This window comes from Lutra lutra, chromosome 4 (assembly GCF_902655055.1).
Source record: "Lutra lutra chromosome 4, mLutLut1.2, whole genome shotgun sequence".
NCBI classification, from domain to species: Eukaryota; Metazoa; Chordata; class Mammalia; order Carnivora; family Mustelidae; genus Lutra; species Lutra lutra.
Genome location: NC_062281.1, coordinates 98,616,382 through 98,634,338, shown reverse-complemented (window position 1 = coordinate 98,634,338; position 17,957 = coordinate 98,616,382). Strand labels below are relative to the sequence as shown.

The window sequence follows — 17,957 nt, the reverse complement described above, 5'->3', positions numbered from 1 at the left end:
TTGACCATTCCCTTATACCATACACAAAGATAAACTCAAATGGATGAAAGACCTCAATGTGAGACAGGAATCCATCAAAAGCCTAGAGGAGAACATAGGCAATAAACTCTTGAACATCGGCCACAGCAACTTCTCTCAAGACATGTCTCCAAAGGCAAAGGAAACAAAAGCAAAAATGAACTTTTGGGACTTCAAGATCAAAAGCTTCTGCATGGCAAAGGAAACAGTCAACAAAACAAAGAGGCTACCCACGTAATGGGAGAAGATATTTGCAAATGACATTACAGATAAAGGGCTCATATCCAAGATCTATAAAGAACTCCTCAAACTCAACACTCAAAAAACAGATAACCACATCAAAAATGGGCAGAAGACATGAACAGACACTTCTCCAAAGAAGACATACAAATTAGACATTAGACAAATTAGACATTGGTATGTCTAACAGACACATGAAAAAATGTTCATCATCATTAGCCATCAGAGAGATTCAAATCAAAACCACATTGAGGTACCACCTTACACCAGTCAGAAATTGACAAGACAGGAAACAACAAATGTTGGTGAGGATGTGGAGAAAGGGGAACCTTCTTACACGGTTGATGGGAATGCAAGGTAGTGCATCCACTTTGGAAAACTGTGGAGATTCCTCAAAAAATTAAAAATAGAGCTACCCTTTGACTCTACGATTGCACTACTGGATATTTACCCTAAAGATACAGTATAGTGAAAAGAAGGGCCATATACACCCCAGTGTTCATACCAGCAATGTCCACAATAGCCAAACTGTTGGAAAGAACCAAGATGTCTTTCAACAGACGAATGTATAAAGAAGATGTGGTCCATATATACAATGGAATATTACTCAGCCATCAGAAAGGTTGAATACCCAACTTTTGCATCAACATGGATGGGACTGGAGGAGATTATGCTGAATGAAATAAGTCAAACACAGAAAGTCTAAATTATCATACGGTTTCATTTATTTGTGGACATTAGGAATGTCATGGAGGACATTACAAGAAGGAAGGGAAAAATGAAGGGGGAAGAATCAGAAGGGGAAATGAACCATGAGAGACTATGGACTCCAAGAAACAAATGGAGGGTTTTAGAAGGGGGGGGCGTGGTTGAACCCAGTGATGTGTATTAAGGAGGGCATGAATAGCATGGAGCATTGGGTGTTATACACAAACAATTAATCATGGAACAGTATATCAAAAACAAATGATGTACTGTATGGTGAGTAACATAAAACAATAAAAATAGTTAAAAAAACAAATATTGATATATAATTATTCAGTAGAGCTATAAAGAAGAGCAAGGATTAGAAGAAGCAGAGATTAGAATGGAGATTAGAATAGATAAAAGGCAGGGGGAAATGGAGAGTTCTTCAACTTGTATAACATTTCCAGTTAAGTAAGATAAATTAGTTCTAGATGTCTGCTGTACAGCACAGTACCTATAGTTAACAATACTATATTGTGAACTTATAAATTTGTGAAGAGGATAGATCTCATGTTAAATTGTTTTTATGGTAGAAAATAAAGGGCTAGAAGGAAACTTTTGGAGGTGATACATTATGCATATTAATTGTGATGGTTTCATGGTGTATGCATATGTCTAAACTAATCAAATTGTGAATGTTAAATATGCATAGTTTTTTGTGTGTGTATCCATTATACCTCAATAAAGCTGCTTTTTATTTATTTTTTTTTAATAGGTTTTTTTTTTTTTTAAAGATTTTATTTATTTATTTGACAGAGAGAGATCACAAGCAGGCAGAGAGGCAGGCAGAGAGAGAGGAGGAAGCAGGCTCCCTGCTGAGCAGAGAGCCCGATGCGGGGCTCAATCCCAGGACCATGAGATCATGACCCAAGCTGAAGGCAGCGGCTTAACCCACTGAGCCACCCAGGCGCCCCTAAAGCTGCTTTTTAAAAAAGAATATTCTTGGGGCACCTGGGTGCCCCAAATAAATAAAAAAAATTTATTCAAATAAATAAAATCTTTAAAAAAAAAAAAAAAGAATATGCTTTTTTTAAAAAAATGATTTTATTTTATTATTTGACAGACAGAGAGAGGGGGAAGCAGGCTCCCTGCTGAGCAGAAAACCTGACATGGGGCTCAATCCCAGGACCCTGAGATCATGACCTGAGCGGAAGGCAGAGACTTAACCCACTGAACCACCCAGGCGCCCAGAACATGCTTTTTCTTTGAATCACATGGGTGTTCTATCCAAATGGAATAGTCACTGTAACAAAACCTGAACCTCAGAACAAATAATTTAAATATTGCTGAGATATAGATCATAAATGAAAATATGGCTACTTTAAAAATATTACTTGTCAGACTAAATATGTATTTTAGGGGTTTTGTGAAAAATCACATCTCAGCATATGAAAACTGTAAGGAAAATGATCCAACCATAATTTCAATGAATAAGTAATATTTTAAGAGTCACAAAACCACAAAGTGAATATAGAATATTTTCAAGTAGTGCACATTTACTAATGTTAATGCTATTTTCTTTACTCAAAGGTCAGTAAATTAGAATTAGAACTAGAAGGTGCCAAACAGAAATTTAAGGAAATGACTGACAGCTATCAAAAAAAAATTGAGGACAAAAAGATATCAGAAGAAAATCTTTTAGAAGAGGTAGGAAAAACTAAATATGTTTGAAAATTTGTTATATTAAAACTCTATTTGTTCATCAACATTTTAAGAGAAAAGCAATTCTGAAGTTATGATTTTTAAAAGATTTAATAAATTTATATGTGACAGTTAAAAAGTATCTTTGTTATTCTAAGCATGTGTGTATTAAGTAATGTATTATTTTGAAAAGATTAAGTGGTCATTATAGTGTTATACTATCATCACACTTGATAGGACGCCCTAAAATAAACCCAAACAGTAATGCATCTTTTACTTGGCTTTCCTAATTTTCTGGTGTTCGATTTCTGCATTTTATGTAAGTAGTATATATGGTCTTTGCATTTAGTTAAATTTGTTTTTTGTGCATTAATTTTAAGAAATACTTTATTTGATAGGTTGAGAAAGCAAAAGTAATAGCCAATGAAGCAGTGAAATTACAGAAAGAAATTGATATACGATGTCAACATAAAATAGCTGAAATGGTAGCACTTATGGAAAAACATAAGGTAACGTTTGTGTGTAATGAGAACTATTAATTGCAGCCATATTTATGCATAAAGATAGTGAAATCAAGATAGCAGTCTGATTTGTCAGAAAATTTGCAATAATGACTGATTACAGCTAGAATACTCTTGATCTTCCATTTCTCTAAGTTTAGGTCTTAACCACACAAAGCTGAGTTTGAGTGTCCCTTCCTTGAGAATCCCTCTCCTTGTCATCGGTTATGTATGGAAGTAATCACTTTTCTTCTGAATTTTCCTAGCACTCTTCTTATAGCACTTTATACCTTATATTTATTTAAGTACATCCCCAGAATATGTATCTGGTAAAGGATATAAATATATCCATTATGTGTGTCTAACACACATTAGGCTAAACAAATTTTTATCAGTGGTATAAATAGATGAAAGACTTAATGTTTGTTGTGTTTGTCCTTTATTTTTTGTTGTTATAAAAGTAATCATTCTGTTACTGAATTCAGCTTTATTCCCTTCAAGATCTGGAATAAGAGGTGGGCTATACTTACCTATTCATCCTTAAAATTGTTGGTGGGATATAAACATATGAGGTAACCAATGAAGATTAAACATATTTTCATAATATTTTAAAAATTCATGAAAATATTATGAACTCAGAGATTTAAACATATTTGGCATGTCTCAATCCAGTCTAATCCTTGACACCCAAATTGTTCCTTTTTTGGCCAGTGGGAGACTCTTCAAACTAGTTGGCCAGTCCTTTTGACTTGACCGCTTTTTTGCTTTCTATTATAACAACATGTTCAAGTCTCATCTTGTATTTCCTGCCCCAGATTTGGGTCTGGAATCAGTTACTCTTCTAAGAGGTTGGTGTTTATAGCCTTTTTTTAAATTATGAAACTCAACATTTCCAATTAAAAAGAATTTTTTGTTGTTCTTGTGTTTGATTATTTTCAAGACTGTTTTCTATGTTTCATTGTTTATTTGAATAAAAATGACTTAAAAATTAGAAAAAAGGTCAAATATATATATATATAAATAATGTGGAATTTATTGACATTTTCTGTGAATATAAAATGTGTAAGGATACTAGTATTATTAAAACATAATTTATGGGGCGCCTGGGTGGCGCAGTGGATTAAATAAAGCCTCTGCCTTTGGCTCAGGTCATGATCCCGGGGTCCTGGGATCGAGCCCTGCATCAGGCTCTCTGCTCAGCGGGGAGTCTGGTTCCCCACCCCTCTCTCTGCCTGCCTCTCTGCCTACTTGTGATCTCTGTTAAATAAATAAATAAACATCTTTTTTTAAAACCATAATTTTTTTGTGTTCTAATATACTTAAAATATTTTCTCTGTTTAATATAGCACCAATATGATAAAATAGTTGAAGAAAGAGACTCAGAACTAGGACTTTATAAAAGCAAAGAACAAGAACAGTCATCAGTGAAAGCATCTTTGGTGAGATACAGAACAAATAGCAATAAAGCCAATTTTCATATCAGCATGACTGGTGGTAAAGAATAATATTAAATAAAACCATAATTTTTGAGCTGTAGAATCAAAGAATCTTAGATTTAAAAAAGATCTTACAGGTGTTATAGTTAAATGGTTTTCCAGTTTTATTTTCTGAAATGTGGGATAAACTCTTTTTTTCAAATGAATAAATACAAACTCCAGTTACAAATAAATTTGGAGCTTGATAGAGATTGGGAGAGGAAGAATGGGATAGATTGGGAGAAGGTGAGAAGGAGAGATATGTAATGTTAAATATTTCTTTAGAAAACTATAAAAATTTGTCTAAATGAAATCTTTAGTTATGTTCAACTAGCAGCTTTCATATCAGTGAGTAAAGTAAGCACTGGGTGTTATACACAACTAATGAAATTTTGAACACTACGTAAATAACTAATGAGGTACGATATGTTGGCTAACTGAACATAGTAAAAAAGTGTATATATTTTATAAGTGAATTTATTTCTCTGTAAAACTAAATATATATGAAACATTAGCATTTTTACTGTTTTGAGAAATATATGGATACACTATAAATTTCATGTTTTTTTTTTCCTTTAGGAGTCTGAATTGTCTAATCTCAAAAATGAACTGTTGTCTGTTAAGAAACAACTTGAAATAGAAAGAGAAGAAAAGGTAGGTTTTGTGGCATTATGGATAAAGTAGCTAATAATATTTAGGTGCAACTTTCTGGGTTTTTTTAGTTTAATTTTTTTAACTGAAATATAACTGTAACTTTTTTTTTTTAAAGATTTTATTTATTTATTTGGCAGAAAGAGAGAGCACAAGCAGGGGGAGCAGCAGGCCAAGGGAGAGGGAGAAGCAGACTCCCCACTGAGCAGGGAGCCTGATGTGGGGCTTGATCCCAGGACCCTGGGATCATGACCTGAGGTGAAGGCAGACACTTAACTGACTGAGCCACCCAGGCACCCCTAACTGCAACTTTTTATAAATATTAGAAAATATATTTTGGTAATTATGATTAAAACATCTAGTTTTTTTCCGGAAGTATGTAGTGTATTCCTTTGTTTAAATATTGAACAAATATAAATATAAACATGCTTTAAGAGTAGAGTGCTTTTAGATATTAGTACTTGGGAAATACTATCTCATATATTATAAAATGCTTACATATTTAGATGTGTTTTTAAACTATTCATTAGGTTTCAGAAAAAATAATGCCTTATATTTGTGTAGTGTTTTGCAGTTTACAAAATGAATTGACTTACTTTAAAATGACAAATACCATTTATCTTTTTACTTTCTATAGGACAGATACCATGCTGACTATCCTACTTACATCTATTTAATTCTTCAACAGTGCTAAAAGCAATACTTATTACCTTCATTTTTATAGAAGTTAGGTTATTTATTCATGATCACGTAGTAAAAAAGTAGAATGGCTTAGAATTCAGTCCAAATCTTGCATGTTTCCAAAACCTGTTCTCTTAATCACTCAGCAACAGCCTAAGTAATATGCACTTTCAATTTCAAGATCCTTTCTGTTCACTTTGTTTCCTGTACTTAATTCTTTTCTTCCTTTCTCCACTATGGAAAATCTGACACATTTTTCATATTAAAATTTGATGAATTTCATTTCATCAAAGGCGAACTTACTGTATATAAGTATTCTCATAGCACTCTGTTTTTATATCAAAATAGTTATATCAGTCTGTACTTCCATTATATTTCAAGCTCTTCAGAGGTAAGGATTATATCTTATTTATTTTTGTTTTCCCTTTACCTGAGAACAGTTCTTTGAAAATTTTCTGTTTTTAATGAATGTTGTCAAAGGAATGACTAAATGTCTCTCTTTTCACCTATAATAGTAATATACTTAACTTTACTACCACTACTGTTGCAGTGGAAGAGGAGGACTCCTTCACTTTAACTACTCTTAATGTTCTTTTTTTCCAAATGTTTTCCATATGTATTGAGATACATTTAACATACAGTCCTGTACAAATTTAAGTTATGCAGCATGATTTGACCTGTATATATTGTGAAATGATTACCACAATACATTTAGTTACATTCCATCATTTTATATAGATGCAAAAAAAAGGAAAAAAAGTGTTCTTTTCCTCATGATGAGAATGCTCAGCATTTACTCCTTTAAGTCTCAAATATACCATATAGCTGTGTTAACTATAATCATTGTGTTATAAACTACATCCTTAGTCCTTAGTACTTATTTATCTTTTAACTTGTACAAAGGTACAAATCTTTGACCACCTTTATCTAATTCCTGAACCCCAACACCTCTGCCCCTGGTAACCACAAACCTGATCTCTTTTTCTATGAGTTCTTTCTTTAATTTTAGACAACATATAAATAAGAACATACAAATATTACTTTCTCTGTTGGACTTAAATCATTTAGCAAAATGCTCTCCAGATCCATTCGTGTTACTGCAAATGGCAGGATTTCCTTTCTTTATGGCTAAATAATATTTCTGTGTGTGTATGTATCATACTTACCTTATCCATTAATCTGTTGGTATCACTTAGGTTGTTTCCATATCTTGGATACTGGAAATAATGCTGCAGTGAACATGTGGGTGCTGATATCTCTTCAGCATGACGTTTTTGTTTGTTTTGGATATATTCCCAGAAGTGGAATTACTGAATCATATGGTAGTTTCATTAATTTTTTGAAGAATTTCTTACAGTTTTCCACAGTGGCTGTACCTGTTTATAATCCCACCAACAATGCACAGGAGGTTTCTTTTTTCTTTTTTTCTTTTTCTTTTTCTTTTTTTTTTTTTTTAAGTTTTTATATTCTAGTCAACATATAGTATAATATGGGTTTCAGGAGTAGAATTTAGTGATTCATCACTTACGTATTATACCCAGGGCTCATCACAACAAGTGCCCTTCTTAATACATATCATTCATTTAGCCCATCCCCAACCCACCTCCCCTCCAGCAACTGCCATTTTGTTTTCTGTAGTTAAAAGTCTGTTTTATGATCTGTCTTTTTCCCCAAATGTTAATCTGTTTTATTTCCTAAATTCCACATATGAGTGAAATCATGTGGTATTTGTCTTTCTCTGAGTGACTTATTTTGCTTAGCACAATACACTCTAGCTCCATCTACGTCATTGCAAATGGCAAGATTTCAATCTTTTTGATGGCTAATATTCCATTGTTTATATACACCACATCTTCTTTATCCATTCATCAGTTGATGGACACTAGGGCTGTTTTCATAATTTGACTATTGTTGATAACACTGATATAAACATCAGGGTGCATGTGTCTCTTCAAATCTGTATTTTTGTTTCCTTTGGGCAAATACGTAGTAGTGCAATTGCTGGATCATAGGATAGTTCTATTTTTAAATTTTTGAGGGACCCTGCATACTGTTTTCCTGAGTGGCTGTACCAGTTTGCATTCCCATCAACAGTGTAAGAGGGTTCCCCTTTCTCTGCATCCTCACCAACATCTGAGGTTTCTTGTGTTAATTTTAGCTATCCTGAAAGGTGTGAGGTGATATCTCATTGTAGTTTTGATTTGCCTTTCCTTAATGATGAGTGACGTTGAGCATCTTTTCATGTGTCTGTTAAACATCTGGATGTCTTTGGAAAAATGTTTATTCATGTCTTCTGCCCTTTTTTAAACTGGATTATTTGTTTTGGGGGTGTTGAATTTGTTAAGTTCTTTATAGATAGTGGATACTAACCTTTTATTGGATATGTCATTTGCAAATATCTTCTTCCATTCCATAGGCTGCCTTTTAGTTTTGTTAATTGTTTCCTTCACTGTGCAGAAGCTTTATATCTGAAATCCCAGTAGTTCAGTTTCGTTTTTGTTTCTCTTGTCTCCAGCAACATGTCTAGTAAGAAGTTGCTATGACTGAGGTCAAAGAGGTTGCTGCCTGTATTCTCCTCTAAGATTCCGATAGTTTCCTGTCTCAAATTTAGGTCTTTCATTTATTTTGAATTTATTTTTGTGTAGAGTGTAAGAAAGTGGTCCAATTTGATTCTTCTGCATGTTACTGTCCAGCTTTCCCAACACCATTTGTTGAAGAGATTGTCCTTTTTTCCATTGGATATTCTTAACCGCTTTGTCAAGGATTAGTTGACGATATGGTTGTGGGTCCAATTCTGGGTTTTCTATTCTGTTCCATTGATCTATGTATCTGTTTTTGTGCCAGTACCATACTGTTTTGATGACTACAGCTTTTTTTTTTTTAATTTTTTTATTTTTTCAGCATAACAGTATTCATTATTTTTGCACCACACCCAGTACTCCATGCAATCCGTGCCCTCTACAATACCCACCACCTGGTGCCCCCAACCTCCCACCCCCCACCTCTTCAAAATTCTCAGATCGTTTTTCAGAGTCCATAGTCTCTCATGGTTCACCTCCCCTTCCAATTTCCCTCAACTCCCTTCTCCTTTCCATCTCCCCTTGTCCTCCATGCTATTTGTTATGCTCCACAAATAAGTGAAACCATATGATAATTGACACTCTCTGCTTGACTTATTTCACTCAGCATAATCTCTTCCAGTCCCGTCCATGTTGCTACAAAACTTGGGTATTCATCCTTTCTTTTTTCTTTTTCTTTTTTTTTTTTTTTTACAGCTTTATAAACATATATTTTTATCCCCAGGGGTACAGGTCTGCGAATCGCCAGGTTTACACACTTCACAGCACTCACCATAGCACATACCCTCCCCGATATCCATAACCCCACCCCCTCTCCCAACCCCCTCCCCCCATCAACCCTCAGTTTGTTTTGTGAGATTAAGAGTCACTTATGGTTTGTCTCCCTCCCAATCCCATCTTGTTTCATTTACTCTTCTCCTACCCCCTCAACCCCCCATGTTGCATCTCCTCTCCCTCATATCAGGGAGATCATATGATAGTTGTCTTTCTCCGATTGACTTATTTCGCTAAGCATGATACCCTCTAGTTCCATCCACGTCGTCGCAAATGGCAAGATTTCATTTCTTTTGATGGCTGCATAGTATTCCATTGTGTATATATACCACATCTTCTTTATCCATTCGTCTGTTGATGGACATCTAGGTTCTTTCCATAGTTTGGCTATTGTAGACATTGCTGCTATAAACATTCGGGTGCATGTGCCCCTTCGGATCACGACAAAGCAGGAAAGAATGTCCAATGGAAAAAAGACAGCCTCTTCAATAAATGGTGTTGGGAAAATTGGACAGCCACATGCAGAAAAATGAAATTGGATCATTTCCTTACACCACACACGAAAATAGACTCAAAATGGATGAAGGATCTCAATGTGAGAAAGGAATCCATCAAAATCCTCGAGGAGAACACAGGCAGCAACCTCTTCGACGTCAGCCGCAGCAACATCTTCCTAGGAACATCACCAAAGGCAAGGGAAGCAAGGGCAAAAATGAACTTTTGGGATTTTATCAAGATCAAAAGCTTTTGCACAGCAAAGGAAACAGTTAACCAAAAGACAACTGACAGAATGGGAGAAGATATTTGCAAATGACATATCAGATAAAGGGCTAGTGTCCAAAATCTATAAAGAACTTAGCAAACTCAACACCCAAGGAACAAATAATCCAATCAAGAAATGGGCAGAAGACATGAACAGACATTTCTGCAAAGAAGACATCCAGATGGCCAACAGACACATGAAAAAGTGCTCCATATCACTCGGCATCAGGGAAATACAAATCAAAACCACCATGAGATATCACCTCACACCAGTCAGAATGACTAAAATTAACAAGTCAGGAAATGACAGATGCTGGCGAGGATGCGGAGAAAGGGGAACCCTCCTACACTGTTGGTGGGAATGCAAGCTGGTGCAACCACTCTGGAAAACAGCATGGAGGTTCCTCAAAATGTTGAAAATAGAACTACCCTATGACCCTGCAATTGCACTGCTGGGTATTTACCCTAAAGATACTACAGCTTTTTAATATAACTAGAAGTCTGAAATGGTGATGCGTCCAGCTTTGCCTTTCTTTTTCAAGATTGCTTTGGCCATTGGGGTCTTGTGGTTCCATACAAATTTTAGGATTGTTTATTCTTTTTTTTTTTTTTTTTTCAGTTTTTTAATTATTTATTTATTTTTATTGTGTTAGTCACCATGCAATATGTCATTAGTTTTTGAAGTAGTGTTCCAAGATTCATTGTTTACATATAACAGTCCGTGCTCCGTGCAATCCATGCCCTCCTTAATATCCACCACCAGGCTCACCCATCCCCCATCTACCTCCCCTCTAAGACCCTCAGTTTGTTTCTCGGAGTCCACAGTTTCTCAAGGTTCATCTCCCCCTCCATTTCCTCCCCTTCACTTTTCCTTCCCTTCTTCTAATGGCCTCCATGTTATTCCTTATGTTCCACAAGTCAGTGAAACCATATGATAATTAACTATCTTTGCTTGACTTACTTCACTCAGCATAATTCTAGCTCTGTGACAAATGCTAATGGTGTTTTCATTGGGATTGCATTAAATGTATAGATTGCTCTGGATAGTATAGGTATTTTAACAGTATTTTTTCTTCCAATTCATGAACAGAGCATGTATTTCCATTACTTTGTGTCATCTTCAGGTCCTTTCATAAGTGTTCTATATTTTTGAGAGTATAGATCTTTTACCTCTTTGGTTGGGTTTATTCCTAGGTATCTTCTTGTTTTGGTGCAATTATAAATGGGATCAATTCCTTGATTTCTCTTTTTGCTGCTTTATTATTGGCATGTAGAAATTCAACATATTTCTGTACATTGATTTTGTATCCTTTGATTTTACTGAATTCATGTATCAATTCTAGCAATTTTTTGGTGGAGTCTTTTGGGTTTTCTACACAGAATATCATGTCCTCTGTGAATAGTGTAAGTTTGACTTCTTCCTTCGGATTTGGATGCCTTTTATTTCATTTTGTTGTCTCATTACTGTGGCCTTCTAGTACCATGTTAAATAACAGTGGTGAGAGTAGACTTCCTTTCTTTTCCTGACTGTAAAGGAAGTGCTCTATGTTTTTCCCCATTGAGGATTATATTAGCTGTAGTTTTTTCATATATAGCCTTTATGATGTTGAGGTATATTCTGTCTATTCTTACTTTTTTGAGGTTTTTTTTTTTATCAGGAATGGATGCTGTACTTTGTCAAATGCTTTTTCCACATCTATTGAGAGGATCATATGATTCTTACCCTTTCTTTTATTAATGTGGTGCATCATATTGATTTGCAAATATAGAACCAAACTTGCAGTCCAGAAGTAAATCCCATTTCATCATGGTGAATGATTCTTTTAGTGTACTGTTGGATTTGATTTGATAGTATCTTGTTGAGAATTTTTGCATCCATGTTCGTCCATATTGGCCTGTAATTTTTTAGTGGAGTTTTTGTCTGGTTTTGGAATTAAGATAATGCTGACCTCATAGAATGAGTTTGGATGTTTTCCTTCCTTTTTAATTTTTTGAGACAGTTTGAGAAGAATAGGTATTAACTTTTCTTTAAATGTCTGATAGAATTTCCCTGGGAAGACATCTAGCCTTGGATGTTTCGTGTTTGGAGATATTTTTGATTACTGATTCAGTTTCTTTGCTAGTTATCAGTTCAAATTTTCTAGTTATTCCTATTTCAGGTTTGGTAGTTTATATATTTCTAGGAATTTATCCACTTTTCTCCAGATTGCCCAATCTGTTGGCATACAATTTTTCATAATAATCTCTTATAATTGTATTTCTGTGGTGCTGGTTTTGATCTCCCCTCTTTCATTGGTGATTTTATTTATCTGGGTCCTTTCTCTTTTCTTTTTGCTAGATCTGGGTAGGGGTTTATCAATTTTATGAATTCTTTCATACAGCCAGCACCTAGTTTCATTGATCTTTTCTACTGGTTTTTTTGTTGTTGTTGTTGTTTCTGTATCATTTATTTCAGCTCTGATCTTTATTATTTCCCTTCTTCTGCTGGTTGTGGGCTTCATTTGTTGTCCTTTTTTTTTTAAGCTCCTTGAGATGTAAGGTTAAGCTGTTTCGAGATTTTCTTGCTTCTTGAGGTGAGACTGTATTGCTATAATATACTTCCCTCTTAAGACGACTCTGCTGCATCCCAAAGGATTTGGACTATTGTGTTTTCATTTTCATTTGTTTCCATGTATTTTTTTTTATTTCTTCCTTAATTTCTTGGTTAACCCATTCCTTCTTTAGTAGGTTGTTTTTCAACCTCCATGTATTTGTGGTCTTCCAAAATAAAAATATTTTTAAAAATTGTTAAATTTTTTTATTGGATTGTACCCTTTTTTATGATATAGTGGCACTCTTCATCTTTTGTTACAGTCTTTGGTTTAAAATCTACTTTGTCTGGTGCAAGTATGACCATTCTGGCTTCCTTTTGACCTTTATTAACATGATAAATGGTTCTCCATCTGCTTGCTTTCCATCTAGCGGTGTCTTTAGGTCTAAAATGAGTCTCTTGTAGGCAGCATGTAGATGAACTTTTTTTGTTGTTGTTGTTTTAAAATCCATTCTGATATCCTGTGTCTTTTGATTGGAGCCTTTAGTCCCTTTACATTCAGAGTGATTATTGATAGATATGAATTTAGTGCCATTGTATTACTTGTTAAGTCATTGTTTCTGGAGATTTTCTTTATTCCATATTTTTTAAGATTGTATTCATTTTGAGAGAGAGAGAGAGAGGGAGAGATTGAACGGCGAGAGGGGCAGAGAGAGAGGGAGAGAGACCATCTCAAGCAAACTCCATGCTAAGTAGGGACCATGATGCATGATTTGATCCCACAACCATGAGATCATGACCTAAGCCGAAATCAAAATCTTGTCAGACAGTCAACTGACTGAGACACCTAGGCACCCCTTCTCTGTTCCTTTCTAGTCTTTGTTACTTTTAGTCTTTCTTTCCCACTCAGGAGTCCCCTTTAATATTTCTTGCAGGGCTGGTTTAGGGGTCGTGAACTCTATAGGTTTTGAGTGGGAAACGATGTCTCCTATTCTCAATGACAGCCTTGCTAGATAGAGTACTCTTGGCTGCATATTTTTCCCGTTGAGTGGGTTGACTATATCATGCCATTCTCTTCTGGCCTGCTAGGTTTCTGTGGACAGATCTGTAAACCTGATCTGTTGTCCCTTGTAAGTTAAGGACTTTTTTTCCCTTGCTGCTTTCAGGAATCTTTCCTTTTCTTTTTATTCTGTGAAGTTGACTGTAATATGTCTTGGTGATGGCCAGCTTTTTTTTTTTTTTAATAATTTTTTTCCAATAACTGTGATATTTATTTAATCCTATTTAATTCATCACAATTTTAAGTATGTTTTGGTAATTGTGTTTTTCCAAGTGATTTTTTTTTTAATTTTTAAAATTTATTTTCAGCATAACAGTATTCATTGTTTTTGCTCCACACCCAGTGCTCCATGCAATCCGTGCCCTCTCCAATACCCACCACCTGGTTCCCCTAACCTCCCACCCCCCGCCCCTTCAAAACCCTCAGATTGTTTTTTAGAGTCCATAGTCTCTCATGGTTCACCTCCCCTTCCAATTTCCCTCAACTCCCTTCTCCTCTCTAACTCCCCTTGTCCTCTATGCTATTTGTTATGCTCCACAAATCAGTGATGGCCAGCTTTTGTTGAAATTAATGGGACCTCTCTGTGCTTCTTGGATTTTGATGTTTGTTTCCTTCCCCAGATTAGGGAAGTTTTCAGTTATGATTTACTGAAATGAACTTTCTGCTCCATTTTCTCTTTTTCTTCTTCAGATTTGGGAAGTTCTTAGCCATCATTTCTTTAGATTACTTTTTTGCCCCCTCCTCCATCTTAGTTCCTCTGCAGTTCTAAAGTGTGTAAATTGTTTCATTCAGTGGTATCTCATAATTTATGTAGTCTTCCCTCACCATTTTTCATTCTTTTATCTTTGTTGTCCCAATTAGATAATTTCTATGAACTTGACAATAAGTCATTTGATTTTTCAGCTTGATCAAGTCTCATTTTAATTCTCCCTATTGCATTTTTCCATTATTCATTCTACTTTCATCTCTAGAATTTGTCTAATTCTTTTTTATGATTTTTATCTCAAAGTTCTTTTGTTCATTTATTGTTTTCTTCATTTTATTGAATTGTCTTTCTGTGTTTTATTATAGCTCATTGAACTTCCTTAAAACAACTATTTTGAATTCTTTATCAGGCAAATTGCAGATTTCCATTTTTCTGGAGTTGGTTACTGAAAATTATTGTATTTCTCTGTGGTGTCATGTTGCTTTGATTTTTCATGTCTGGTATCACTGTCTTCACATTTGAAGGATGGTTATCTCTTCCAGTTTTTAATTGGTTATTACCTTCAGGAGAGAAGTATCTTCTGTCAACTCTGCTAGGGATTCTGAGGTTTTCTTGGATCTTTTCTATATCTATGTATATATTTATGTCTCTGTCTATTTCTGTATCTCTGCCTGCCTGCTCTACATTTCTTGTTTGCTCTTTAAGAGGAATTCTTAAGACTGTATGCTTTCTCTTGATGCTGCAGGTAGTGCTGGCAGCCTCCTCTTTGTTCTCCCTTGGTCTTTGTTGAATGATCAGGTTTGTATACTTTTAGTTCTGAAGCATTGGGCCAGCTTTCTTCACATGTTCACTAACCATCTTCAAAGGCTTATGCTTGCCACCCTTAAGGACATGTGCAGGTTGGCAATGGGGTATTAGGTGTGTGGGTGAGATGTTTGAAGCATTGAGGGAGTGCCCTTGGGCCAGTTGATCTTCAGGCAAGGTATCCCCAGAAGCTCTTGGGCAGTCTTCCCATGGAGTCCATGAAGTGATGAGGATATGTGTATCTTAAATACATTCTGAGGTTTTGTTGCTGTATTCCCAAACCCTTCTCACCTCTCAGTCATGTAGTTCACCCTAGTATTCTGGATGGAGTGGGAAAGAAATGGGCCTCTTTCGCAGCATCCTGCACAACTGGGAAAGCTGGGGATCCCTCTCTTGCTCTCACTTTTTCCCAAAGGAAAAATTGCTAGCTGAGAGATCTTTCTTGGCACCAAACTGTTCTGCCTTAGGAGAGGGGGTGACAAGGGTAAAGTGAAACTGTTCCTGTTATCCTCTACAGTGTGTTCAATCTATGACTTTTTTGTTCCAGTGGTGTGCTAGAACTTCTCTGCTGGATTCTAGAACTTCGATAAAGGTATTCTCATCTGAGGATGATGGTCAAAATCTGTTTTCTTGGTAGGGAGGATGGTAGAAAACTCCTGCCATTTTGCTGACATCACTTTTCCCTTTTTCCTAATGAAAGCATTTAGTACTTTAAATTTTTCTCTCAGTACTGCTTTAGCTATATCCCACATGTTTTGATATGTTGTGTTTTTGTTTTCATTCAGTTCTATAAAATTTTAAATTTCTTTGTGACTTCTTTGACCCATAGATTATTTAGAAATGTGTTTTTAAATTTTCATATATTCTAAGATTTTTCCTGTAGTCTTTCTGTTACTGATTTTTAGTTTGATTCCATTATGGTCAGAGAACACAATGTGTATGATTTTTGTATTAGTCTGCTTGGGTTACTATAACAAAAATACTCTAGATTCAATAGGTTAAACAAATATTTATTTCTCACAATTCTGGAGGCTGGAAATCTGAGATCAGGATGCCATCATGGTCATGTTCTGGTCAGAGTTCATTTCCTGACTTTTAGACAGCTGCCTTTTGGCTGTGACCTCACATTGCTGAGAGAGAGCTCTAGTTTCTTCTCTCCTCACAGGGACACTAATCCCATTGTGGGGACTTCACCTCCCTGACCTCATCCAAAACCAGTTACTTCCTAAAGACTCCATCTCCAAACACCATATCATAATAGGAATTAAGGCCCCAATGTATGAATTTGGGGGGAACAAAAACGGTCAGTCCATTCTTTTAAATTTGTTGAGATTTGCTTTATGGCCCAGCATATTATCTGTCTTGGTGGATGATCCATGGGTGCTTGAAACAATTTTATATTATACTATTGTTGGAGTGTTCTATAAATGTCAGTTACAACCACTTAGTTGGTAGTATTGTTTAGATTGTATATACTTTTGGTGATTTTTCTGGTGAGTAGGTATTTCACTTATTGAAATGGAGGTGTTAATGTCCCCAACTTTGTCCATGTCCCTGCTCAGCGCTTTCATTTTCTTTTTTTTAGAGAGGGTGAGAGAGGGATGGGGGCAGAGGGAGAGAGAGAAATCTTAAGCAGGCTCCATGCCCAGTACAGAGTCCCATGCAGGGCTTAATCTCACTACCCTGAGATCCTGACCTGAGGCAAAATCAAGAGTCATTTGCTTAACCTGCTGAACCACCCAGGCACTCCTCAACTCTGTCATTTAAAAAAAAAACAAACCGTTTCACTGACATAATTTACATACCTTTCAATCACCCATTTGAAGTGTACAATTTAATGGTTTCTAATATAGTTGTGCAAACCACCAAGGCTGTGTAATTTAAACATCTTTTTTTTTTTTTAAAGATTTTATTTATTTATTTGACAGAGAGAGATCACAAGTAGACCGAGAGGCAGGCAGAGAGAGAGAGGGAAACAGGCTCCCTGCCGAGCAGAGAGCGGGATGTGGGACTCGATCCCAGGAGCCTGAGAGCATGACCTGAGCCAAAGGCAGTGGCTTAACCCACTGAGCCACCCAGGCGCCCTCAAGGCTGTGTAATTTAGAATACATGTATCACCCCCTCAAAGAAGTCCCATATGCGTCAGCAGTTATCCCTTCCTTTTTTCTTCCATTACCAGATTCAACAGCTCCAGGCTACTACTAATCTACTTTTTGTCTCTATTGATTCACCTATTCTGGATATTTCACTTAAATGGAATCATATAATATATGGTCTTGTGACTGGCTTCTTTCACTTGACATTATGTTTTCAAGGTCCATTCACATCCTAGCATAGATCAATACTTCATTCTTCTTTATTGCTAAATAGTATACTATCGTATGGATTGTATGGATATACTAGGGTTTTTTTCTTTTTCTTTTTTTTTTTTTTAACCTTGTGTGATGTCTGTACTACACCCACCGGGGCCCACCTGCACCCCTTTAGCCTGAGCCAGTTCTGTTTCCCAGTCGATCCCCAGTCACCTGGTCACAGGGTGAGTGCTTATCATGAATGAAGTCATGACTAAATTTAGTCCCGACAATACCACATTCTGCCTGCACACAGGGTAGGCCAGAAGGCCACGGCTGAGCAGGCTTGCCTCCCCCAACACCGAGGGCCCATCCCCCAGCCCCTAACCCTTGCAGGGGCAGCCTGCTCATTAACATACCCTCCAGAGGCTTCCTTTCTTACTTGTCTCACCACAATCACCCCCTCACCCTCCTGTGCTTCCCAGGGTCATTTCCTGA

At 36.0% G+C, this 17,957-nt stretch overlaps 1 protein-coding gene across 4 annotated transcripts in view; it reads left to right on the top strand.

The window, feature by feature from the left end:
- SYCP1 (synaptonemal complex protein 1) overlaps nucleotides 1–17,957 on the top strand; it is a 149,333-nt gene that overhangs the window by 105,777 nt on the left and 25,599 nt on the right. For 3 of the 4 annotated variants that reach the window (XM_047726411.1, XM_047726409.1, XM_047726410.1), the window contains 4 exons: nucleotides 2,536–2,652; nucleotides 3,045–3,155; nucleotides 4,493–4,585; nucleotides 5,201–5,275. In XM_047726411.1, the coding sequence (XP_047582367.1) occupies nucleotides 2,536–2,652; nucleotides 3,045–3,155; nucleotides 4,493–4,585; nucleotides 5,201–5,275 (396 nt within the window). The remainder of the gene's footprint in view (nucleotides 1–2,535; nucleotides 2,653–3,044; nucleotides 3,156–4,492; nucleotides 4,586–5,200; nucleotides 5,276–17,957) is intronic. The other variant, XM_047726413.1, reaches the window with a different exon arrangement.